General features: G+C 35.7%; 2 protein-coding genes across 2 annotated transcripts; both read right to left on the reverse strand.

Annotated features, from left to right (window-relative positions):
- Window positions 1-10,603: 10,603 nt before the first annotated feature.
- Window positions 10,604-20,034, reverse strand: LOC140876215 (uncharacterized). The gene is made up of 3 exons (XM_073280123.1): window positions 19,095-20,034; window positions 13,523-13,827; window positions 10,604-11,372 (listed from the first exon to the last, which is right to left on the reverse strand). Exons 1-3 carry the CDS (start codon window positions 20,015-20,017, stop codon window positions 11,014-11,016), a joined length of 1,587 nt encoding a protein of 528 aa, XP_073136224.1. The 5' UTR covers window positions 20,018-20,034; the 3' UTR covers window positions 10,604-11,013.
- Window positions 20,035-24,443: 4,409 nt separating this feature from the next.
- Window positions 24,444-24,851, reverse strand: LOC140874327 (glutathione S-transferase T2-like). Its single transcript, XM_073277605.1, has one exon. It carries the CDS (start codon window positions 24,849-24,851, stop codon window positions 24,444-24,446), a length of 408 nt encoding a protein of 135 aa, XP_073133706.1.
- Between the last annotated feature and the right edge of the window lie 1,790 nt (window positions 24,852-26,641).

Consider the following 26,641-nt stretch of genomic DNA (forward strand, 5'->3'; position numbering starts at 1 on the left):
CAAAAGAGGAAGCTTGACCACTACATAACGATGAATGATATTAATAATAGGAGCTTCAGATGCAAAAGAGATGAATGATATTATTCACTTGTCGTGTACATCTCATTAATTAAATAAAATGAAATATTGACTTCGGTGACATGCGGGCCATATTTTGTGTCCCTTCCTTTCCTAAATTATTTACATCTCATCGTCTCTGCTCCCTTTCTCCTCCTCAGTTTCCGGTTCGTAGCCATGCCTCGTGGTCGAAAACCTTCGTCAACTTCCGCTTTTGTATCCAGGTACTATTCTTCTTGCTTCTTGTTGCTGGTCTCCAAATTTGTTACGGTTCCCATGGGTTTCTCTCCACGTCCTCTGTTTGTTACTACTCGTCTTTGATTTCCCCCATTTTATTTTAAGTCAGTGAGAAATCAGTGTTGCTTGGTGCTTCACTGTTAAGTCATCAACCACTTTGATCTACGGGTTTTACTGGGTGTTATTTAAATTGTCATTCATTGTTAATTGATCGATTATTTATTTTTAGGAACTTTGCTTCTGGGTTTTTGCCGGGTGTTGCTCACTCGTATGTTTTTCATAGTGTCTTGTGTTTCTTTTTTTTCCAGTCATCATTTCCTTTCGTTTTCGCAGCAAATTGCTCCAAAGTTCATCAAGCTCTGACAATGCATCAATTACTCCAATTGGTAAGTTTCTCGCCTTCGAGTTTGTTTATACTCAAAATATCTGCCTTTTGTTTTGTTTCTTGATATCCATGAATCACTTTTATTTCTTTTACTTTTCTTCCCAATGCTTTCATCTTTATGGTATGGTGTGCAAATAGTAGGTTGTGTTGCTGGGAGTTCCAGTACTGGTCTGGGATTCTTGCGGCAATGTATGCTTGTGTTTTGTTTTCCTACTATTAATTGATTCACTTGGTTTTTATTACCGTGGTTTATGTTCAATCACTATTTTCTTATCCTCAAGTTATCGAGGAAGACATCGATCACCTGCATGTTTTCCCAGTGGAACCAGCATGTCGATATTGTGGGGCGCGATGATTTCCACACGAATCTCCTACATTCTGTTGTGGTTCTGGAAAGATCACACTCACCTCTCCTGTTATACCATCTTGTCTTCGTTATTTGTTCACTGATGTGTCGTGTAGGCTTCTTCATCTATTTCGTTTCGTCGGAAAATTTGGTTATACAATAGTCTATTTTCATTCACATCCTTCAGATTTCGCTTTGACAAAGACCTTGTGTCCCTTAAACAAGGAGTGTATACATTCCGTGTATCGGGACAGGTGTTTCATTCTTTGCCGTCTCTCGTACCCAACAAAGAAAGGCCTAAGTACTTCCAGCTTTATTTCTGGGACAGTGACAATGAGATACGTAATAGAATATCTACAGTTGGTGAGGACTCCGTCAATGAATCTACCATGGCTTTGTTAATGGATATATTAAAAGTTAATCCTTATGCTCAGCTCCTTAAGAGAATTAACCAATATCCTTCAGTAACAAATCTGAGATTGCATATTCGCAAAGATATATCTTTCGATCAAAAGTGTTATAATAGCCCACAGCCGATCAGGTTGCTGCTATATGGGTGGAGGGTAATGAATTCCTTATGACCGGGACATTGTTGTTCACACAAGTGATGGGAATACGCATATAATAAAACATTACTTTGGCTGCTATGATCCGCTACAATATCCGTTGTCTTTTCCCTATGGTGATATTGGTTGGCAACAACACATTATGAAATCTAGAGTTAATTATAGTTCAGCTGCTTTTGGCAGTGGATTGACTTCTACTACTGGATTTCTTTCTTTTCCTGACGTCATCAGTGGTGAAAACCGAGGTCAATGTTATAGGGTTTAGTTAGATTTTTTAATACTTGATTTGAGTTACCTTGTTTTAATTAAATTTTTTCCCGAGAAATTAATATGATATCTCTTTATTACAGCTATTCGTGGAAAGAATGATCGAATGGTGTCCTGTAGGGAATATTATTGCTATAGGATACAAATAAGAGATAATGACACATCCGTTCTGTTATATGGTGGTAGGCTATAACAGCAGTTCGTTGTTGATATGTACGTCAAATTGGAGACAACGCGGCTTGAATAATACAGACGAAATCAGATGGAGATCAGATAAAAAAATGTATCAAGGGATAGTCGACAGTGTTCTTGGTGGAGAGACGCGTGGTAGAGAGATTGGCCACCGTATTGTTCTCCCCACGTCGTTCATTGGTGGCCCCAGTGATATTATTGCATCAAACGTCATATTCCATACACAAGATTCTTCATATATTGCTCCGCTAAAATAAAATAGAAAAAGTTAAACTCACTCCACTCAAAGAATGAAGCTCGACAACAAAGCAATTACCGTGAAGGTTTTTATTATGCGGCAAGGATCCGAGATCACAACAAAGCAAGGAAAAACAATCATTATTGACGATGAGGTTCGTAATTAGATTATCGACAATGTTGCTTTACCATTAAACATTTTTACTTAACATTACAGCTATCTTTTCTTAGCCAAGATATGCTAGGAATGATTATAACTTACAACTTATTTATCAATTTAATCTGTATAATATTTTAAGAATCTCACTATACGCATTTTTTAGGGGATATTGATTCATGGATTGATATTCTCGAATGTCATGAAGCAATTTGAAGGAGTGCTAGAGACAAATAAAACTTATATGATCCACAATCCACAAGTCCGAGACATCAACACAAGATTTGAAAATGTTCACACAAGTTATGAGCTATCATTCCAATGAGGTACCATCGTTACCGAACTACTGGAAAAACTAGCAATACCTGAACTAAACTTGCCTTTCAAAAGATTTAGTGAAATCACACCTCAACTAAGCGAAAAAGAAAATCAACTTCTTGTAGTTATTTTTCTTGCTTTTAACAGCTTTTATTTGAAAAAAAAAATCTTTAAAAACCATATTTTTCCTTCAGATATAATAGGTGTGCTAAAAAATGTCAAACAATTTATTGTTTTCACCAAATCAGAAAGAAACATTGGATACAAAAGAAATATTATTTTGTTGGATACAATGTAAGTGCATTACATAATTCGTTTATGACAAATTCTTATGCAATCAACCTAATAATTATGTTTTGAATTCTAGGTTGACATCCATTACGATTAATTTGTGGGATGACCTTGCTGTGAATGAAGCACAAATGATGAAGAATATGAAATCAGATTGTCCAATTATCAGTTTAACCAACCTCAGGTTGCAAGAATACAACATTAAATTATCTACTTTCCCAACTTCTCCACCCATAATCAATTTCACCCATTTTATTTTAAGTAAATGTCAAAGTGATACTCTGATACTGACACCTCTCGTCTAAGTTACACAGTTCCGAGACCATACTAAGCATAATAATGGCTGGAATCTTCCATAAACGAGTTCTCATAGCTCTTGATATTCCAAAATCCTATAGGGAAACATATTTCTTAACTTATAATCCCATTTAATTTGAAGGCCAACATATATTATTAAGCATGCAAAATATTGATTGCCCTTTACCAGTTGTCGAGCACATATAAGAGAATGGTCCATGCGAAAACAATTTTATTAATTAATGGGAAGCATATACAAACAACGAAATATGCATGACAACCCCATGCTTCAAATTGCTGCTTTGTGGATAATTAATAATATCTTTTTTCTTCTGAAATCTTACAGGGATATATCAATTGGCATCAAGCAACACTACAACTGTTTTTTTCAACCCACCTTGCACCCACACAGATGCTCTGAATTCATGGTAACTATTTACTGAGATCACTACGCAACTTATTTCAAAAATAATTTCCTTCCTTCTTTTAATAATACACAGGTTAGATACGGAAAAGAAATGCAACAAACTGCATACCATTTGGTTGAGAAAGATGCTCGTTGAAACACAATGTCTAACCATTGACGAAGTTGTAAAAAAACAACTTTTACAGAGGTTTGCAACACTTTTACTCAGCAAGTCTTATTAATTTTAATCTACATTTTTCATTTCTAGAACACCAAAATTTATTCAACCTTCTTAATGAACAACAATAAATATAAATATGAATAAAAATAGCCAAAATATCATCATTCACTATGATATATATATTTTTGCATATAGAATACATACTACCGTTTGAAAGGGACTATTAAGGGGATTGAAAATGGATCATCGCCTTACTACGAAGCATGTGATCATTGCCACAAAGCAGGAACAAAAATGACTAACAACCTTGCTTGTCTAAACTGCATAAAATTACAAATCAAGAAAGTACCAAGGTAATACTATGTGTTCAAATTTTCAAAGTACTGTCACATATTTTATATCAAACACTGATACATAAAACTAACAAATAAAAGCAAAATTGCAGGTACCGATTATCATTTTTGCTAGATGATGGCACAAATATTGCTAGAATTGCCATATTTGACGTAGTGGTAGAGGCAATAGTTGGATATCCCGTTGAAGAATACATCAAAATTCGTAATCATCAAGTAAGAAATAATTTCAGCATACATAATATTGCTCATAAATCAAACTTTCTAGATTCAATCTAAACTTTTGACTTTTTCAAACTGCTTACAGCTTCCAAGCAATTCGGGAATAATAAATCCACTTGACAAATTGTTGGAAGATGACTACAACATCTTGTTTAAATTAGATCACTCTGAAGACACACATGCCACCGTATGTTCAATAAAAGTTGATGGCATCGAAAAAATAGACCACAATTTGAAGAAAGACACCAACTTCAAAAAACAAAGATTGACGAAGAAAATCGAGGTACAAACCATCATAGAAGAGAAGAAGATACCTGCCTCTGTTCAAAAAACAAAACAAGAAAACAAAGGAAAAATGAAGCAAATAGAGCTCAACGAAACCAAAGGAAAAATGAAGCAAATAGAGATCCAAGACAATGAGACGTTGAGAGATTATACAAAGAGGAAGAGATCACATGATGCATCAAAATCACAGAAAGTGGCAGGGAAAATTAAGATCAAACAAGAAAAATTATGATAACAAAACTCTATTAAATAAGTATCTATTTTCATTATTTATTGATTGTCAATCGAACTATTTGTTATAACTCAATTTAACTTATGTATTGATTTATCATCACAAAACTAAATTTAGGTATATTTCTGTTAAAATGCATTATGACAAGACACCTTATATCAAACAAACATATATATGTATATATACTTATATATCATATACTAAAAAATATAATACTCATGCTATCTATAAATATATGTCACGTGCAACGCACGTGTCCCATGCTAGTATATATATATATATATTAGAAATTTTCAGATGTCCAACCAATGATGTCCAACTCATCCCCGACAACTAAAATCCGGTAGTGGGTTTTAGTGATACGAAATTTTTTTAAAAAAAACAACTAAAACCCGGTAGTGTGTTTTAGTGGTCGGGAACGAGTTGGGCAGGAATGGTTGAGCAGCTGAAAATTACTCATATATATATATATATATATATATCAGTCAGCTGAAAGCAGTTTAGCAAGAGAGAGACAAGTTAGTGAGTGAATTCGAGAGCGGTTTAAACACGAGCCGCGAGCTACTGCGAGAAAAATCAAAGGAATCAAAGATTTGATTTCAGTTTTGTTTTGTGTTGAGCTTTTGAAGGTGTAACTTACTGTACTTGTAAAACTCCAGTCTCTTAATAAGATTTGCTCCGCCCATGGTTGTAGGCTAATTTTGGACCGAACCATGTAAATTTTGTGTTCTTTATTTTTTGTTCTTATCATTTAAGTTTCAGGAAAATCTAAATTTGGAAATCTGGAACGCCAAATGAATGATATGCGGCGTCTTATTTCGGGCCATAACTCTCAAGTACTTAACTCGAATCAGGTATCTACAACTCAATCTTATGAAAGAAAGTTAGATCACTGTTTCTCCTTACAAGAACATTTTTGGAAACAACGTGCTCGAGCAGATTGGTTGGCTGCAGGAGATCGGAATACCAAATATTTTCATCGTCGGGCTTCTCGAAACAAAAAAAAAGGATCAGTGGCATTTTCTCCCCGTAGAATCAGTGGGTTACTGATCCTGATGAAGTGGCTAATCTTATGCGGAATCATTTTGCCAACTTATATATTTACCACTTCATCTCCATCGGTGGATCTGATTGATCAAGTTCTTCAAGGTGTTCAATGTAAATTAACTAGTGAAATGGTCGAACATCTGGATGCCCCTTTCACTCCCGATGAAAATCGTCAAGCCTTGTTTGACATGAACCCATGGAAGGCACCTGGTCCAGATGGATATCATGCTGGTTTCTTTCAATAGTTATGGGATCTGGTAGAACCAAGTATCACAGCAACCTGTTTCGGCATTATCAATGATGACTATCCTTTTGGTGAGATGAACAACCACAAACATTTTTCTGATTCCATAACAGAAACATCCCACCTTGGTTTCACATTTTCGACCGATAAGTCTTTGCAATGTCTCTGCAAAAATAATCGCAAAATATTTGGCAAATAGATTAAAGAAAATCCTACCTGAGACTTTCTCTTATAAACAGAAGGCGTTGGTTCCGGGCCAGTTGATCACGAACAATGTTATGTTGGCATTCGAATGTTTACACTCCATCAGATCGTGCAATAGAGGTCGAAAAGGTTTAATGGAGATGAAACTAGACATCAGAAAGGCCTATGACCGTGTTGAATGGGTTTTTCCGCATATCATAATGCGAAAATTAGGCTTCTCGGCCCGATGGATTGAGATGATTTTGAAGTACCTGAGCTCTACACAATTTCAGTATTGGTGAATGGTCATCAAACAGCTAGATCTAAACCAAGTCGAGGACTTCGGCAAGGATGTCCTCTTTCTCCTTATTTATTTTTATTATGCCATGAAGGAGCATATTGAATCAAAGTGTCGCTGCTGGTAGTTTAAAAGGAATAAAATGTGCAAGAACAGCGCTTGTGATAAGCCATCTATTTTTCGCCGACGACAGCCTTATTTTGGGTTCCGCTGAAGCTAGGAATTGTGCAATCATCCGCAACATTCTTTCTAGTTAATTATGCTAATGTATCGGGAAAACAGATCAATCTTCAAAAATCCTCTATCGCATTTAGTTCGAATATGTCCCAAGAACAGAAAGTTAAGATCTTTGATATTCTCCAAACGCCACAAAATGAATCTCATGAATCATATTTGGGACTTCCAGCTTTTGTGGGAAGGAGAAAACCGAAAACTTCGAGTCTTTGATGGTGTTAAGCAACGCGTTTGGAGCAAAATACAAGCATGGAAAATTAATCTTTTCTCTGCCAGTAGCACAAGCCACTCCAACTTATACCATGTCCGTTTTCAAACTACCACAACAAAGTTAGAGGTGTTCATTGGATGAAATGGACTCGGTTATGTCTTCCTAAATCTGCGGGAGGCATGGGGTTCCGTGATCTTTCCAATTTTAACCAAGCGCTCATAGCAAAACAGGGTTGGCGTTTTATCCAAAACCTAGAATCTCTAAGCGACCGTTTATAGAAGGCCAAATATTTTCCAACAGGGAATTTTTTGGAGGCTATAATGTTACTGGTTAAGGGCATCAGGTGGTGTATTGGTGCTGGAGATAATGCCCGAGTGTTTCATGATTCATGGCTCCATCGACCCTCATCTTTTATTTAAACACATCACTTCACCTCTACCACAGTTTGCTCATTTGAAGGTGAGAGATTTTCTTACAGAATTGGGGTAATGGAATTGGCCTTCTATCTCTAAAGTAATGTCCTCTGGCCTATCGATCATAAATTCATAATGAACTTAGGCGCATTCCGATTAATTTATTGATGGGCAGCGATAAATTGGTCTGGCATTACACCTCCAATGGTATGTATTCTGTTAAGTCTGGATATTCTTGTATCAATGAGTGATGGTTTGGAAAGTCACAGTGGATCAACTGAAGGCACCTCAAAGCTCTTTTGTAAATTGTGGAATCTAAAGATACAGAGCAAGATTAAAGTTTTTATGTGGAAGACTATTCATGAAATCCTACCAACTAATTTCCATTTGGCTTCTCGAGGCATTCAACTAGATATTTTATGCAACCGGTCATGTAACTCATTTCCTGAACATAGCTTTCACGTTTTATGGCACTATTGTGAAGCTAGGAAAGTGTGGTGTGAAACAGCTTTATGGCATGTTCTTTCCAGATTTAAAGGTCAGACGTTTATGGATCTTTGGCAATGGGTGTTTCTCAATTGTACTGGTGATGGTTTCCTGGAGCATATGGTTATCTAGAAATCAATATGTTTTTGAGGAAAAGAAGATGTTAGCCAAAGATATAGTTTCTCATGCAAGTAACCTTTGGGCACAATTTTTGCTCTGTCAAAATCTGAAGGTTACTACTTGTCCGTCTCATTCTCAATATCAATGATGGAGAGGAGAGCTCCTCCTTTAGGTACAATAAAAATAAATGTGGTTGCTGGGAATTGTTGTGCGGGACAATCAGGGAATTGTGATTATGGCTCAGGCCACATGTTTACAAGGGCCTTTCCAATCCACCTAGCAAAAAATTTTCAATGATGAAGAATCTTTATTTATTTATTATTTATTTTTGTCTTCCTACAAAAATATATAGCTCCACCCTTGACTACAAGAAAAATCTATCAACTGTTCTTCAGTTGTTTAATTTTTATATCAAGTAATTATAATATTATATCACTATTATATCGCCTAATAACTGACTTATTGATGGCGTTTTGGGAGCAAAATTTTAAAAATATTTTATCAAGGGGAGCTTCTATCTTTTTTTGAAAGAAAAAATTTAAATATATATCTTTTTGAATTAGCAGCAAGATTCCGTATCAGAAAGCAAAACTACGAAAAAGAAACTTTAATCAGACAGAATGCTATGGTTCCTTTCTTTCAACAGATTGAAATGGAAACTGGTTGAGTTTCTTGGAATGCCATCGAAGTGTCGCGGGCTACAAGTTGCGACAACCATTTGATTAGGACTCAAAGTCATGTTCCCTGCCTCTTGTCTGATGGACTCAAATAGCATGAAGGAGAGGTACCGCTCCACAAAACTCGAGAAAATAGCCTGTATCCATCCCAAGTTGTACTCAAAATGAATCTAAGGCGGCGCATCATATGGTAACTGTAATCTGTTCTAGTTTAAAATAGAAGTGAATAGACTTACAAAAGGGGGGTTTTCCAGCATTCTCTGGTGTCTTCGCCATCTCAATTGCTGCTGATATTCCAAGTTAAATCGAAGCAAACATCAATACAAGAACATTACGATGATGGGTCGCACCCCGACAGCACGGTCGGTGGCAGCATTTTGTAAAGCGAAGGGAAAAAAGAGTCTCACTTGAATCACTTTATCAATAAGATTAACCCCCAGAACATCATGGGTGAAACCAGCACCAATTCCTTGGATCTTACGTGGACCTGTATCATTTCCAAACAAACACACGCATACAACTTATATGACTTCAACTAGCTTGGGATTAACCCTTGAATGATGCTCTGATTATATAGAAGAAAATTTGACCCTTGAACGAAATCCACCAGGTTTTCCTCCAAAAAGAGAGGAACTTTCCACTGGTTCCTCAGCGAAAAGCTAAAACACAGTTTCACCATGCAAGAATTTATTATATGTACGTGGTCAAATCCAGCTTCAGGAAAACACTTGAATCAAAAACAACAATGATTCATTGTTACTTCACAAACTATCTCAACGAGCAAATTTAAAGCAGCAGAGCCAAATTTTATATCAATCTATAGAAAAATTCAAGAAGGGAGCAACTGGCTTAGCCAGCCCGCCTTTGGATAAAGCATCACAACTCACAAACACGAGTGTTGATGCTTTATCCAAAATCGCCACACCACAGCCAAATTCCAGATTACTAATGTGGGGAGAGTATATCCTTGATGATTCAAAGTGAAGTCAAACAGATACATATTCTAGACACTAGAGCCTGGCCCCATGTATTCCGGCTTAAGATGCAATGTGAGCTGCACAACCATCAACAACATTGTTCAAGTGCACCAATGGAGTACGGCCGGTCAAATAAAAACACAATTTAACTATAAAATTTGTTTCAACCCAAATCTTCTTATTTGAAAAGAAGTTAAAAAAGAACCCCATTCTTGCAGAGACTGACTTCAGTAACATCTTTTGCTATTCCCATTTCCTCATCCATATTTTCTTATGGATTCTACTAGTCAAACGAGCGCTGCGTCACTTCAAATCTTTTCCTTCTGAATATTCAACAGCCATGCTGTTGGCTCTAGCCATATGATGACAAAGTTTTCCAGGTGGGGCTATTTTTACTTTGAACCAAAGGGGGCAATTGCAGGCATTTTACATCTTACATATTCCCTGTATAGTATTTGGTTGGGGCAGGTTGCTTAATGCTCACAAACTTTACCACCGTATAGATTAAGATCTATATCTGATAATCTCAAGTTTGGTCAGCACTAGAATACACATATATCTAATAAACTAAAATTCTGAAATAGTATGATTGGCAAATATGAATACACCCTTATGCTTAATTGATTCAAAAACAAGCGAGAATAGTTTCTTTTGTTTTAGAATTTGAGGTTTAATTAAAGGAACTTACCACAAAATAATTTCATGATATTGTGATATTGAATAGTACAGAGAACACAAATCACAAAATATTTCATGTCCTCCACACCACCCACAAGGCTTTAACAAATCACATCTCAGCGAAAATAGATATCGGAACTTTGAATGCACAAATCTAGTCTAGTTCAAAGTTAACGAGACAAGGTGAATTCTTTCGAAGAATACATAATATATTTATATTTCACCATTAGAACGATACTACCGTAAAATATCATTTAGATCCAGGACAACACAGCTATAATGTATTGTACTACTCTTACAAATAAGTCTTGTTTCCAAGCAAACAACCCAATTCATGTAGTTCACAAGTCACAGCCAAATTGCATAAGCTTAAGAAATGCATGTTCTTCGGTACGAATTGTTGCAACAATTGTATGTTATTTGGATCCCTTGAATTCCCTTCTGCTCACAATTGTAACCTTCTTTTTTATCTCGAAAGTGACCTTGTCTAGATCAGCAACAGTACCTAGATTCCCGTACAAAACCCTCGTTTTTTCTCCGGTCTTGGAGTCTGGCTTCACAAGGTTTGGATTGTTCTCATCATCTTTACCAAGGGTGACAGAAGGTTTAACATGGGCCCATGCTTTTCTCCCATGCTTCTGTTTCTCGAAATATTCTGCCAGCCGCAACGCCTCCTTTAAACCAGATTCATCGCCTGGGAATTTTACGGTATGGATGCCGAGATGGCCTTCTCTTGAATGCATTGACATTGACTTGGCGGTAGGGAATCCAAGATCTAAAACACAAGATTTATGGAAGGGCAGGAATGAGTACACTAATATTTGACAGACAGCAACTTCAATTCAAGATCCCAATGCCAGTTTCACCATTTATAGCAAGTTGAAGCATTAAACTTCTACATATTTAAGATCATGCCATTAATCTGAACCTGATATTTTATCTTATGATCTTCCGAGATACACTGTCAAATGAAGACATTATGAATTGAATGTTGATGTAGAGATGGAAGATAGACTTCCAGGAGAAAAGAACAATAATGTTGTGTTGAAAATTATGTAGCTATAAAATATAGATTGATCAGACAGCTCTAGTATCAGCCCCTGCCACTCTCAATAATAAGCAAAACATCTAATATTTGCAGCTCAGATTACAGTCAAATTCACGGGAAGACAGAAAACCAGAAAATATTGACAATTCATGAAAGGTAGCCTTCAATTGCCAAAAGGGGGGCAGTTTTTGCTCTCCATCCAAAGATACACTTGCCACTTCTATTCATCCGGTCCAGTTCAAAAATCCCTAATGCCCTATTACTCTAGTTCAAATATCTATCTAAACTATAGGCAAAACAATTGATCACCATTGACATTCACTCATCAGACACTGATAATTTTTTTGGGAGTTCATCTATTCCAACATCGGTTTTCGAAGAGCCACCCTCTATGCATAATCTCTTCCAATTGGATGGTCCACTAATCCAACTAGTGGAGGATCATACACAAATAATTTTTTCTTCATACCATTGGTCCACCTTTCTGAAAATGATAATGCAGTTTGGGACATGGAACATTTCGTTATATAAAAGCTTAAATTAAAAAAAATAAGATCTACAAGTTAAGGGAGTTTAATCTCAGGTAACTGCACACATGACAGATGAGCAGCCATCTTCAAAAGGAAACACCATCTGAGAATGTTTACTGTCACTCTAAAACTAGCCACTACAAGATTGAGAAAATAAACAGAAAGAATAATATACGGATAATAAGACGTGCAATCACAGGCACCTGATTAAAATGCATACACGAGCTTAAGGAGACTAAAGGAAATATCAATTTGATGAGGAGGAAAACTCAAACAAATCCTATGTCAAAGTCATCCTAATTAACTAACCTGCATATATCAGAACTTCCTTTTATCGAAACCGGGGCCTGGAATTCTAAAAGATAAAATAGAATAACTCCCCCAACGGAATAAGAAAAGGACAGAGCTATTTATCTGTCACGCACTTAATGAAATAGAGAAAATTCCACCAAATAAAAAGGCAAATAACTTTATTATTGGCATATAGAATGCATAGTTGCTGCATGGATGTCACGAGCTTCAATTTTTTTCCAGCAGAAAATCTAATAATCAAATTGCATCATAAAGTAAATATGGATAGTAGATGTGAAAAACGACATGACAAACAAGGAGCTTCAGAACCAAGGTGATATGCTCTTTTAAGTGATTATACTCCATAATGAAAATAGATCTAAAGCCCAAGCATGAAGAACAGTAAGAGTTAATTTAATTCAGCAGATAATGATTCTCACGGATGACAAGTAGGGATATTATTAAAGTAGGATGCATGTGATCTTTAGTCGCACACCCTCTTGCAGTGATTAAGAATCACCACAATTTAGGAGCTGATATACTATAAATGGAGGGCATCTATAACTCGATCAGGTCAAATGGTATAACACTATAACATAAAAAAAGATACCACGTTCCATTCAAATCACTGACCAATTAGACTGGAGAAACTTAAGATACATCCGGCCCAAGTGAAAAGATCTATTCTAGACCAAATAGGAAGCACATACCAAATGTAAACAAAAGCTGTTGCCTGATAAACAGATAATAAATAGATACAAACTATTATAGCAATCACCACAGCACATCATCTGTCACTAAAACAATAACAGACGGTTGCGGGGGGGGTAAAATTCATAGTATTAAAAGGCAATAATGAAGCTAACAAATCCATTAGCTGCAACACATGAAATTTCAAACTGTATAGGACGACCCATTAATGGTCTGGAAGAGAACAAAAACCTAGTGGATGCTATAAAACACAAATGTTTTACTGGTGCAGCCATTCAAGATTACCAGACAATCTGAAAGAACATCTCGCAATAGATAAGAAAAACATTAAAAAGAACACTATACCTCTAAGAATACTATCCATCGCCTTGTTTCCTAAACCTTCCAACCGCCCATCTCTACCTTTTCCAGTGATGGTATTATGAATTAACACTGAAGGCGGCCACATAATTAGATCATCCTGGTTTGCCTCAGCATCATCAGAAGACAATTTCTGATAGACTTTAGAGTTATCAGGAGGCATTAAATAGTTCCAGCCCATAAGAATGCACAACGCTTTGTGAAAGGCCAGGTGATCCACAATTTCAGCAGCGTCCGAGTTGTATGCATGCATGATAAGACTGTGCATGTCTGGAAAATCTTTTGAAGCCCTGTATTTTCATGCCAAAACCGTGTTGAAGTTCTCAGACACGGAGACCGCTTTGCACAATAATGAGATAATAATATAGAGCTATATCTAACTTTATGAGCGAACTTAAATCAGGAAGGATACCTTGGTTTCAAAAGTCAGCTACTCAAATCAAAAACATTAAAGTAATATTGATAGATAGGTAACTCTAAAGAAAGTTACGTCTCAAAGTAGGATGACTCATGACCAATTGAGAAGTCTCTGAAATGTTTCAGCTTAGATATACTTCAATTGTAGAGCCATCCAATCATCTATATCAATAGATGAAATAAATGTCTTACATTTACGGGATTGACTTGCTAAAGAACAAATCAGCTTCCAAAAGACATTAGAACTCAGCATAAAGTCAACCAGGTACTAATAGACTTGCAGAAACAATTAAAACCGGTGTGAAAATAAACCATCCTTTGGATTCAAAGATTTGAGACCAAATATATAAATTTGGTATTTACAATTGTTTGGATTGTTTTGAATTTGATGAATTTCATGTTCTTCCCTTACCATTTCAAACTTTTATATCCATTCAAAAAATTAATTTCAAATCTATCAACAATAACGTAATTTGAAATTCACATTAAAAATTCTTATTTTAAATTCTAATCATTCCATCCAAAGGCGACATATTACTAGAAGTTGTGGCACTATTGCCACTATTTAAACCTACCATATATCCAACAAAGTCAGAAAAATAAATCTAAAGGCAACATGGGGATAATGGAATTATGGAAATCAGGGATATATGGCATTTCAACCCTATCCAAGCACACATTAACTTGGTTATTAACAGGTAAAGTCTAACAAAGGATTGTACAATGCCAATTAGTCAAACAACCTAGAAAAAAATAGCCAGACCTGATTGTGATCCTATTCAACTATGAGTCTCTCTTCATGAACTGAGGTCACATGCACTAATTATGTTTCACAAGAATCACAGGCGACCATCAGCAAATTTCAAAGACATTTAAAAGCACGTGAACCTAAATTACTACATTCAACTCAAATATTTACATAAGGTGCACATTCGCCAGAAGTCAAAGAAGATGTGCTAGCACAGAATTCTCAACCACACAGATGACAATTTAAACATACAGAAAAAATTCAGTCATCAATATTACTCTCTTCTTATCAATTTGGTGCCACCAAGGTATTCCTTACACTTTCAACTCCAGATGACTCGCTCTTGCTTTGACAGCATTATTTCCAATACATTTGTATTTTACTATTCCATCTTATTTTCGAAATTATGTTCCAGGAAATCTTTGTATAAAGTAAATGACGACTAAATATTTTGAAATTATGCAGTTAAAATAAGGGAAACAAGACAATGCTTTCAAGAAGAGAGAGTCACAAAACTTCCCAACCTTCGGCATGTATTCAAAGCTCAATGAGTTAAGTACATCAATGGTAGCCAACGTCGATCAAAATCAACGTACCAACAAATACCACGTACACAACATTTCCAAGGTCTCAGCATCACAGAATTCCAGGTCATGGTAAACAAGCCATTCCTTAGATTTTCAATTCCCAATTATTTGCTCTCGCTTTGGAAGCATAAATTTCTATTATTTTTGTATTTAACTATTCCATCTTAATTTCAGAGTTGTGTACAACAGTACAATATAATCTTCATTTAAATTAAATGATGACTTGATCTTTTGAAATTACGCAGTTAAACAAAATAAGACAAAGAAGACAGTTTTTTTCAAGTTAAAGAGAGAAGTATATCATAAAATTTCCCTACCTTCAGCATGTATCCAAGGTTCAATAATTTAAGTACATCAGGTGTAGGCCTATCAAAATTGACATACCAACAAATCCTATTTACATAACATGTTTCAAGGTCTCCAAATTAAAGGCTACATTTTTTGAGATGAGTGTTGACAGGAAATCAAGTATGATCTCAAAAAAACTAACATCAAATTTCTAACCACCCAATATGTCATATGATTGTCGTCTGCAAAAGCAGCAATAGGGCCTCTACTGGGACCACAAAAATCACATAAATTAACTTTTGCGGGCAAGCCTTCTAAATAACACAACCAAAAAAATAAACAAACAAACAAACCAAAAAAAAACAAACAAAAAAATTCGGCAAGAAGAAAACACATTGTGTTTCATTCATGTCAGGGTGAATATACTCAAAATTCTGTAATGTATTGCGACAAGCATCAAGCGCATATATGAAAATCATGCTCAACTTTCCACATAACACAGATCCAATCCCGTACTTTAGCTATTAAAGCTACTGATTACTAGAAACAGAACAGATCAAAATGATTGTTATGAACCGCTGTATATAAAACAAATGCTCTGCACAAAAGCATAAAAAATGAAAATTAATATAAAGCTAAAACAACTTCACATCTGATGTGATCCTGACCAAGATCGATAATCAAATTAACGGACCACTCACACGTTTTGATATTCACTAATGGGATGGATATACGAATAAATTGAAGATTGCAAGAAAGGCAAAATGTGGGGGAAAGGATATGTTTGGAAATTTAAAATAGAACACTCAAATTAAATTTAATGTGCAAGATCGACTTCATTATATGGGCTAGGTTGACTTATTCTGACCAATTAGAGAAGGTAATTATGTTGGGCTCAAGAATATTCTTATGCCTAATTTTTGTAGCTTTTATTCAGTCATTTTTATTCACCAATGGGATGGAAATAAAAATAAATTGAAGACTGTGGAATTGACGATCGCAGGAAAGGTAAAAGAGGGGGAAGGATACGTTTGGAAATTCAAAATAGAACAGTCAAATTAATGAACAAAATCAACTTCGTTAGGCATGGGCTAGGTTCACTTATTCTGACCAATTAGAGGCGCATAATTATGTTAGGATGGGCTCGAGAATTATTTTTATATCTATTTTTTGTAACCATTATTTGGTCTTTTTTATTCATTAATGGGATGGAAACAAGAATAAACTGAAGATTGTGGGATTGACGATTGCAAAAAAGGCCAAATGCGGGGGAGAGGATATGTTTTAAAATTCAAAATAGAACAATCAATTTAATATCCAAGATGGCTTCATTAAGGCATGGGCTAGGTTCACTTATTTTGACCAATTAGAAGGCTTAATTATGTTAGGATGGGCTCAAGAATTACTCTTACATCTAATTGTGTAGCCTTTAATTAGTCATTTTATTCACTAACCAATGCAGTACTTAAAGCCCATCATATCTGTTTTGGTTTCTACACAATCTACTGTGTCTTCTTGATCTTACTATTCTCAAACAAGAATGAGAAGCAATTTCATCCAGACCATATGTGAAAGTAAATGCTGACTGCTCATTAATTTACTCTAGCAAAGCTAATGAGGATAGTCAGAAATTGAGGGCATTCCATATCAAGCCAAGTGCATAATTATTACTTACCTTTTATATCTTAATGAATATATCTCGTTTCCTATAATAAAAAAGTAATGATAATAATAATAATAATTGCACTCCAGTTGAGGTGTGGACCTTCATCAAAATAATATCACCTACGATCAGGCTATCAGCTATGCCAACTGTTATGAATGCAATGGGAATGGGCTCCCTTTGATTTCATAACACCAACACTAACAAAACGACAAAATAATTTCCGAAGTATTTTCTATGGATGTAAAGTATTCAAAAAGAGCAATAAAGATGTTCCGCGGTAAGTAACATTTCTTTTGTGATAAACCTTCCTGCTATATAACCTTATGTCTACCAGTATCATCGTTTTCTTTATAGCTAAATTAACGGTTAACCCAATATATTTCCTAAAATATTCAAATTGACTACGATACTTAATCTAAATATTTCCTATCATGGTTCCTACTTCCTAGAACTGCAAGATAATGACTGGAACAAAATGGCAAGCTGCTTGTTTCTGAGATTCTAAGTTCTGAAGGGTTGGGCGAGAGATGGACAATCAAAGTGTATTGGGCATAAAAACCGTGGAAGGGACAACATAAAATGGAATGGAAAAGGAGCAAGCAGAACAAAAGATAAAACTTGGTACGAAAAAATTATCATTCAACCTGGTAATACCCATACATGCATCTATATCAAAATTTTACATCAAGCAAGAGACTATGGAATTACCATTTGACATCCCAAATACTTTTTTCCAGAGAAAACCACCACATAACTATCTATATAAGTATATATATATATATATATATATATATACTTTTTTTTATAAAGTCGGAACCCACAGCCGCTAACATTTGGTGCGCATTGGTTAAACCCTCGGACTAACGCAATAATCTGCAAACCACAGTAGCTACGTAAAATGCACTGGGTAAACCCTGTGCAACAGGCTTGCCCGAGAAGGGGTTGGTTGGGGGAATCCAACTCGAACACCCTCGTGAGGAATGAGGATATATACATTTATTTATTGTATTATGATCGTAAGATACCTTATAGAGCATCCGAGTTATGAGTTGCCAAAAACATTATCCATATTCACCTACATGACCGTTATATCTCAAATAAACGAACCAGTAGAACCCACTAAGACAGTTTAAAATTTCCTATAAAAGTTCGGACAAATAAGAATTTCTTAACACAAAAAATGTGCCCTAACCCTGTAATGAATGTTATATTTTCATACCGAATACACATTTTCAGAGAATATATCTCCTAAAGTGCCGCAAATGAAACCAAAATATATCTCATATTTCTAACAGAAAAAATTAGTTGTTACTTTACTACAACCAGTGTTGTAAATGGCGGAAGACGGTGGCGGTGACTGCCTACTCCCTCAGCTGCCTAGGCGGTTGAATTTATTTTACTACTTTATACATAATTTTATATATATATATATATATATATATATATATAATCATGCAACATATGCATAATTAAAAATGGGTGATTTGGTTGGTTATTATGTTTTGAATAGAAAATGTATAATATAAATAATCAGGTTTTTTAAATTTTGTTGACTTCGAGCGCCCAACCACGCCCCGCCTTGGCTCACCTTTGACCGTCTAAGGCAAAGGTGATGCTGTCTATGACCGCCTCCTACCTAGGAGGCCGCCTCGGACATTTAGAACACTGATCACAACAAAAATAGTTCATGGCTGCTATCCCTGAATCCCATAAGTTGCTGGGATTAAGCAAATCATCAAGACCTAAGCACGTGTATTAGCAAACATTCAAGTCAAAGCAAAGCCTGTGCAACACATATAACCATCATGACAAGAAAAAAATTCTGGACAGAAATATAGATCACCATCAAACCTGATGCAAGCAAGACATCGGAGAGATCCTTGTTTCCCATCCCCCAAATAATTCTTTTTCTGACTTGCAGTCTCGAAAATCAACTTCAGGAAATGAAAAAACGCCTTCTTCAAGGCATTCTGGTCAACCTCGCTATGCTTAAGCTTACTAGCATTCCCGTCGAGAGTCCTCGGATTCTTGGAGGCTCTCATCTCCTCACCCTTCCCAAAATTATACCCAGCACTCGGTCCAGGACCATTCGCATTTCCATACTGTAAAAGCTGTTGCCTTTGACGCTCAAACCCATCATCCGTGCCTCCCCTCTCATCTTCCCCGAACTTACGTTTCATTGAATTCTCGGGCCCGGCATTCCAGAACTCTGGAACCCTAGCCCATGCATTGGAACGTGGAAATTCAGGCGTCATATGGAACGGAGGCCTATCAAACCCAAATTCATGCGGTCCACGAAATTGAGGACGGAAACCCAATCGCGGCATTGGCGTGAAGTTCTGGTAATCAGGGGGCAAAGCGAAGTAGGATCGCACCGAGCCATCAGCAAGAACTATGCTCCGGCGGTCGAGCATGTGGAATCCATAAGATGGGGGCGGAGGTGGCTCGTTGAAAGGGAAAACTGGTCTTTGCCCTGATAAAGAGTTCGGATTATCGGGCCTTGGAGATGGGTCTTCCGGTCGGGGAATGGGCTGTTGGGTTGACGGTTTGCTGTTAGTATCTTTACTACTAGGAGCGGCGGCAGCGGTGGAGGTGGAGGCGGCAGCGGTAGTATTAGGAGAAGGTTTTGATTTAGGAGCCGCTGATGCTTTGCGATCCGCGGAGGCGGAGGCGGCGGCAGCCGTCGAAGAGGAGGACTCCCAGCGGGATTTTCGGTGGTGGGATTGGGCTGAGAAGGAAGAGTGAGGTGGTTTGGAAGAGCTACCGGCCGGCATGTTGACGATGCAATGGAAGTGTGTCTCCGAGTGAAGAAAGGGATATATATAATATAATATATAAAGGTTGAAGGACATGAATGCAATTTAATCATAGAAAATTTTCCAAATAATTGCATATTGGTCCTAATTAATTTTTTTTTTTGTTTTCGGAGGAGACGATGACACAGATAACCATTTGGTTCATGGATTAGAGGATGATGGATAAATAATCTAAAGATTTTAAATCAATATATTTGAAGTAAACAATAGTGCATAACATCAATCATTAGAAGAACTTGAGTCAAGCATTTGATATAACAATGATGATAAATCAATTAATGTGTTATCCTTCATATCAAAATGTGCCCCACAACCATAAACTTCTACATCCAACTTCAGCATGGGACTTACAATACCACATCATTGTCACTTCAATATTTTAATAAATAAAATAATTTTTACAACTTCTCTTCACAATCATAAACCCAAAAAATAACTTTTCATGGGTCCCGCTAATCATTTAAATACACATTATATAATTTTTATTTATTATCTATATTTAAATTTTATTTTAATTTTAATATATAATAACAATTTTGGTTCCTGCAATTAAATACCGTAAATATGTAATTAATTAATATTTTATATTTTGAATTTTAATTAAATAATCAGCAATTAAAATTTAATAACTATTAAAAAATTACATGTATACATAATTTAGATAAATCCATATTTAAATTTCGTTGTTATTATATTTTATTGGTCATTTTATTAATAATAATATATTATATTACAATTTAAAAAGTGAAAAAATTTTAAGAAAAGATATAACTAAATTATTCATAATTAACAATAAAGTTTGAATTGGGGAATCGCATCGGTACACAACATCTAAACACTAGCTTAAATTATTTTAAAATTGATAAACATAAACGTGCACAAATGACAAAGAACGAGAAAAATTAAAAAAAAAACATTAACACGCATAACTTAAAATTTTAATGATGTAATTGTTCCTCATTAATCGCATCCGTACCGTGCCCAGATGTGTTCAACTAAGTCGGCTCGAAGTTGGTGATGTGCTTCTCTATCACGTGGCTCGCTATAATTATGGAGGTACTCTTGGAATTCTTGGGTAGAGCCCATGACAATTCTTGCTGGTGGAGGAGAGTCTTCATCCGACCAGTTGACTAATTCATCTCCCTCATCCTCAATAATCATGTTATGCAAAATAATACATGTGTGCATGATATTCCTTAAATCATTCTTGTAATAAGATCGTGCAAGACCTCTAACAATTGCCCATCGAGCTTGTAGTACTCCAAATACCCGCTCGACATCTTTTCTTGCAGACTCTTGTCTTTCCTTGAATTTCTTCCTCTTGGGATCCTCAGGGCATGGAAAGCTCTTGACAAAAGCAGCCCATTCCGGGTAGATTTCATCTGTTAGATAATATCCTTTTGTATAAGTAGTTTCGTTCACCGGGAAATGAACATTGGGAGCATTTCCTTATAGAACGGCGTTAAATAACTGTGATTCGTTAAGAACGTTTATATCATTACGTGATCCTGCAACGCCAAAAAAAGTATGTCATATCCATAAGTTCGTAGATGCGACTGCTTCAAGAATTATCGTTGGGACGTGACCGGCTAAATCGGTATGATTAAAAATCAACTGGCAAGCGCACCAGGTCAAATTATAGATAGTGAATAAAATTCAAATGTCGAAACCACAGGGACTGTATATATATGATTACCAAAATATATTTATTTCTACTTAATCTAGACTAATGAATAAAAGTGATTCAGATTTTAAAATAAAAATAAAAATTGCAATTAAAATTTAATTAACTAAAACGCAACAGAAAAATTTGGATTAATTCAAATATGGGAAAAGTTCGATGAAGGACACACGTAGGTACCAGAAATTTCATGTAACAAGCAGTCGATCTAAAACATCAGACTTAATTTTAATTCACGGGAATTTTCCTAATTTGTTCGAAGGACTATTTCTAGAACAATCAAACCTATTCAAATATTGATGAACTAATCTTTCGCAATTCTAATCAAATTTGAATGCATGAATAACTGTGAAAATTCAGTAAACACTTAAACCGCATAATGAAACCGAATTCTATTTCTAGTCAGTTTTACACTATGTTGGTTATCGAAGTGATCAAAATCGAAACCTCCTCTGTCGAATTGGAATCAATTAACATGCAAGCAAATAAATGGTCAGAAAATTCACAAGACCAATATGAATTCGACAAACAATAAATTCAAATCAAGTCTGAAAATTTCAAATAAACAAATGAGTTTTCTACATCAATTGTCTGGCCCAATCACGTGGCCTTGATCGAATAAAAACTACTACTCACTAATAAACATGATTAAATAAACCAAGTCTAAAATCATAAAATAAAAAATACTAGAGTAGAAGAAAATCTGAAGAAATTTGTTCCACAGCCGCCGTATGCTTCGCGCGTACTCAAAAAGACAAAAAGTCCGCAAAAAGATCATCAAATTTCTATTTATAAGTCCGCGCCAATTGGAATCCTCGTAAAACTAAAATTCTCGGATTTTGTGCCTCCCAAACACGCGCGCGCGGACCTATAAAAAACAGTGATTCCTTAAACGCCTCGCGCGCGGGGCTTCCTTGAAACTCTCGGGTTAATTCTTTTGCGCGCGCGCGAGTAAGAGGCTCGCCCGCGCGCGCATTGGCCTGGATGCCTCTGGAGATTCCTTCTGCGCACACGCGAGGTGTAGGCCTCGCATGTGCGCCTTGTTCGCACAGAAATTCCCAAAAATTGCTTATTTTCCTACAAAATTTAACCAGGAGAGTATAATGCATGCACATAAAATAAAACACTAATAAAACTCACGAAAATAAAATAAATGAATGCAAAATAAATATAAAATGACATAAAATAATGCATACTAAACACACTTATCAGGACGTCATAGTCATCTCTAGTATATTGTTCTTTCCAAGTTACGAGACAATTCCTCCACTCCCAATGCATGCAATCAAGGCTGCCCAACATACCAGGGAAGTCGTGCTTCTCGTCATGCATTTGCAGCAATCGTTGAGTGTCTGCATCATTGGGTCTTCTCAAATATCGTGCCCCAAACACATCGATCACGCATTGGAAGAAGTACTGATCAAGCAGTCCAATGCAGTTCTTTCACCCATCCATACGTATTCATCGAGGGAGTCGGCTGGGGCTGCATATGCTAATTGACGAATAGCCGCTGTGCATTTTTGAAGGGGTGACAAACTTTGTCTTCTTGCAGCGTCTCTTCTCCATTGAAAGTACTCCGAATGATTTTTGTGAGAGCATCGACTATGCAAACGAATAACTCTCTACGCATTCGAAACCGCCTCCGGAATAATTCAGCGTGGAATGTAGGATTTTCAGCGAAATAATCTTTGACAAGGCGAGAGTGCCCCTCTTCACGATCTCGATTCACATATCTCCTTGAATTTGTAGATCATTCATTCTTTCGGAATGTTTGAAGTCTCGGCTCTTCCTCTTCAAGTAGTGTAATCATCATTCGATCTACATCATCTTCTGCATCTTCCCACATCTCATTTCGCCAAAACTCACGAATAAGACGTTCTGAGGCACGACGTGAATCTTCAGACATATCTATTACAAGTATTGAAAAACTAAAAAAATTGAATGACATAAATTCAAGTTTCAATCCATATTTATAGCGTAAAATGCAAGTTGCAATCAATATAATACTATCTGTTGCATGCAATTCAATGTAATACTATCTGTTGCACGCAATTCAATATTATATTATCTATTGCACGTAATTCAATGTAATACTATCAGTTGCACACAATTCAATGTAATATTATCCGTTGTAAGTTATTTTTATTATATCTGTTGCACGCAATTCAATGTAATTATATCCGTTGCACTATATTGTTTTTTTAATCTATGTAATATTTAGCGTTATTGTTTAAAATTTATACGCAATTGAATAATTTATGAATTAATCCAATACAATGAGTTAAGAATAAAACACAACATGATATATTACTAATTGATAACGAAGAACAATATAATTAACCACATTCATACACAATCGACAAAGACGAACATGAAATTAAAAAACATAAACGTACACAAATAACAAACACAAACATAAATTATAAATAAATAAACGCACAAACGAAACATCTATGGAATATCACGTCTCTTTGCAACTAATTAAACCATTTTCATATGCCGATGAAGCTGGACATCAGTCATACCACTAGTATCCTTCGTAAGTATTTTATAATCTTCATGTTCCAATTGATCTGCTTTCTGATGCATCTCGGCGTCCCTTTGCATGAGCTCAGTTTCCTTGTTCTTTATCTCAGCTTCTTTATTTTTTAGCTCGGCTTCCTTCAGCGTTAATTTTTCTCTCTGATATTCCTGCATTTGTTCTCATTTCAATGAAAAATCTCCGTCATCTGTGATCTTGACTTTGTTCTTTCTTTTGGCTCTCTGTTGCCCTATTGGGCGTGATCGAATTTCAACAACGTCATCAGTACCAGGAGTGGTTGAAGATGTATATTCCCCTGATTCGGAGGTCCTCGACTTCTTGTTAGCGTGATATCCAATTGATTGGAGAGCCCATTTTTCGCATTCTGTTACAATCTTCCACACGTGTTCGTATTTGAATGCTTTATTCTTGTGTAAATTTTTCCACATATCATGTGCAGCAGATAAAACATCAGCGTCACTTTGGTCACTGGCCCGATTATTGAGCAAATTATTGTACCATCCCAAAAATTTATCAACATCAAGCATAACACGATAGTAATGCGACTTTATCGCATTCCATTCTCTCATTGGTGTTTCCACAGGGCAATTATCATTAAAATATTTGGCGGTATTTTGTCAAAAATGCTTAATTTTTTGTGCGTTGCCAACTTTTGGGTCATTAGTGGTAGTTTCTCAAGCTCTTGCAAGACATTTCTCTTCCTCAGTTGACCAAATCACCTTAACTCTATTACGAGGAACATTCTTCTCTATTTCACAAGCATCATTGTCATCGAGATTAATATTTTCTATCCCAGGTTGCGTCGAATGTGGTGGAATTTGAGTACTGAACCTTGAAATTGGTGTTGTCGGCTCTCTATCGGATCCAGATCCTCCGAAAAAATGTTTTGAGATTCATTTGGTGTGATGATCTATGGTGGTGGATGAGAGAATACATGAGAATGGTGTGGCATTATATGAGGGCCAACTCTCGGAGCATAATAATCGAACCGGGACATTGTGTTAAAATACTGAAGATTTTGAACAATATTAGAACCACTAGGGATATTTTGTGGAAATAATTTTCGTATGAAAATTCAGGAGGACGGGGATTAAGATAAGAATGAGACTGCGAATTTTGAGAGCTTGAATTTCCGTCTGTATTTAGAGAACTCGAGAAATTGTTGAATGAACCTCTAAATTGATCAGCCATTTTATTTGTAAAACAAAATGACTGAGATAAAATTTCGAAGAAAACAACGATATTTTGAAAATTCTGATGAACATGTTTTTTATTTACATATATCAATGCATCTATTTATAGATGTATTTGGTGATTTATAATAATAATTTAATATTTATTCAATTAATATTTTGAAAATACAAATCTTATATTATCTTTGATATTTACTTTTATCACGAAAAATCTTATCTTCTCAATTCTCTGAATGAAATCTTATCTCTTCAATACAAAGATTTGATTGTACACTGAATGAATTCTAATGTACACAATATGTAATTCTATATTTCATTATATTTATTCCAAATTTTATTTATTAAAAACATATAATATTTACGTGTGGGATCTATCACCCAATTATCATTTAAAAAATAAATTTTTTCCATTATAATTTTATTTTGTATATAATGGGTGGGCCCCACATTACACAAAGTTAAAAAAAAAATAATGCCTGTAGTTGGCGTTCATTTTCAAACGCCAATTACAAGTTCTGATTTTTTTAATTGGTGCTTGCAACGGTAGAAAATAACACAAAATCCAAGTCCTGGGTTTTGTGAACTTACCGTTGCAAGCACCCTAATAGAGAGTATGATGTATGCCTATCTTAAGAATTAAAACTTTCTTCTCAAAAAAAAAAAATCAAAACTTTAAAATAACAATAACAAAGAATTAAATATCTGAGATAAGAGAAAAATTATTCATATTTTTTTTTTTACCGATAAAACTTGTATATATTATTAAGCCAAGATAAAGTCTTCGGTTACAAGATCTATCAACCAAACCGAAAGATTCTCATTCTCCCAAGTAAAAAGACCATGGGAAGGAAAAACAAAATGCGCAATTGAATGGGCAACCACATTCGCCGAACGACGCACATGGATGACCCTTACATCTCGAAAATGACATAATAAACGAATAATATCTGTAGCAATTGCTCCGTTATAACTACGATCTTCCTCCGGACAAGTGACTTCTTGCACCGCCAAGAGGGAGTCAAAACTCATGAGCACCAAAACAATGCATGCTCGGTTGAGTCACTCCCGGAGTTACACAACGGACATGTCTCGACCACAGACACATGACGAGTTAACAGATTCTTGGAGGTAGGGATTATATTTAGTAAAGTACGCCACCAAAAGAT

Source organism: Henckelia pumila, chromosome 1 (assembly GCF_033568475.1).
Source record: "Henckelia pumila isolate YLH828 chromosome 1, ASM3356847v2, whole genome shotgun sequence".
NCBI classification, from domain to species: Eukaryota; Viridiplantae; Streptophyta; class Magnoliopsida; order Lamiales; family Gesneriaceae; genus Henckelia; species Henckelia pumila.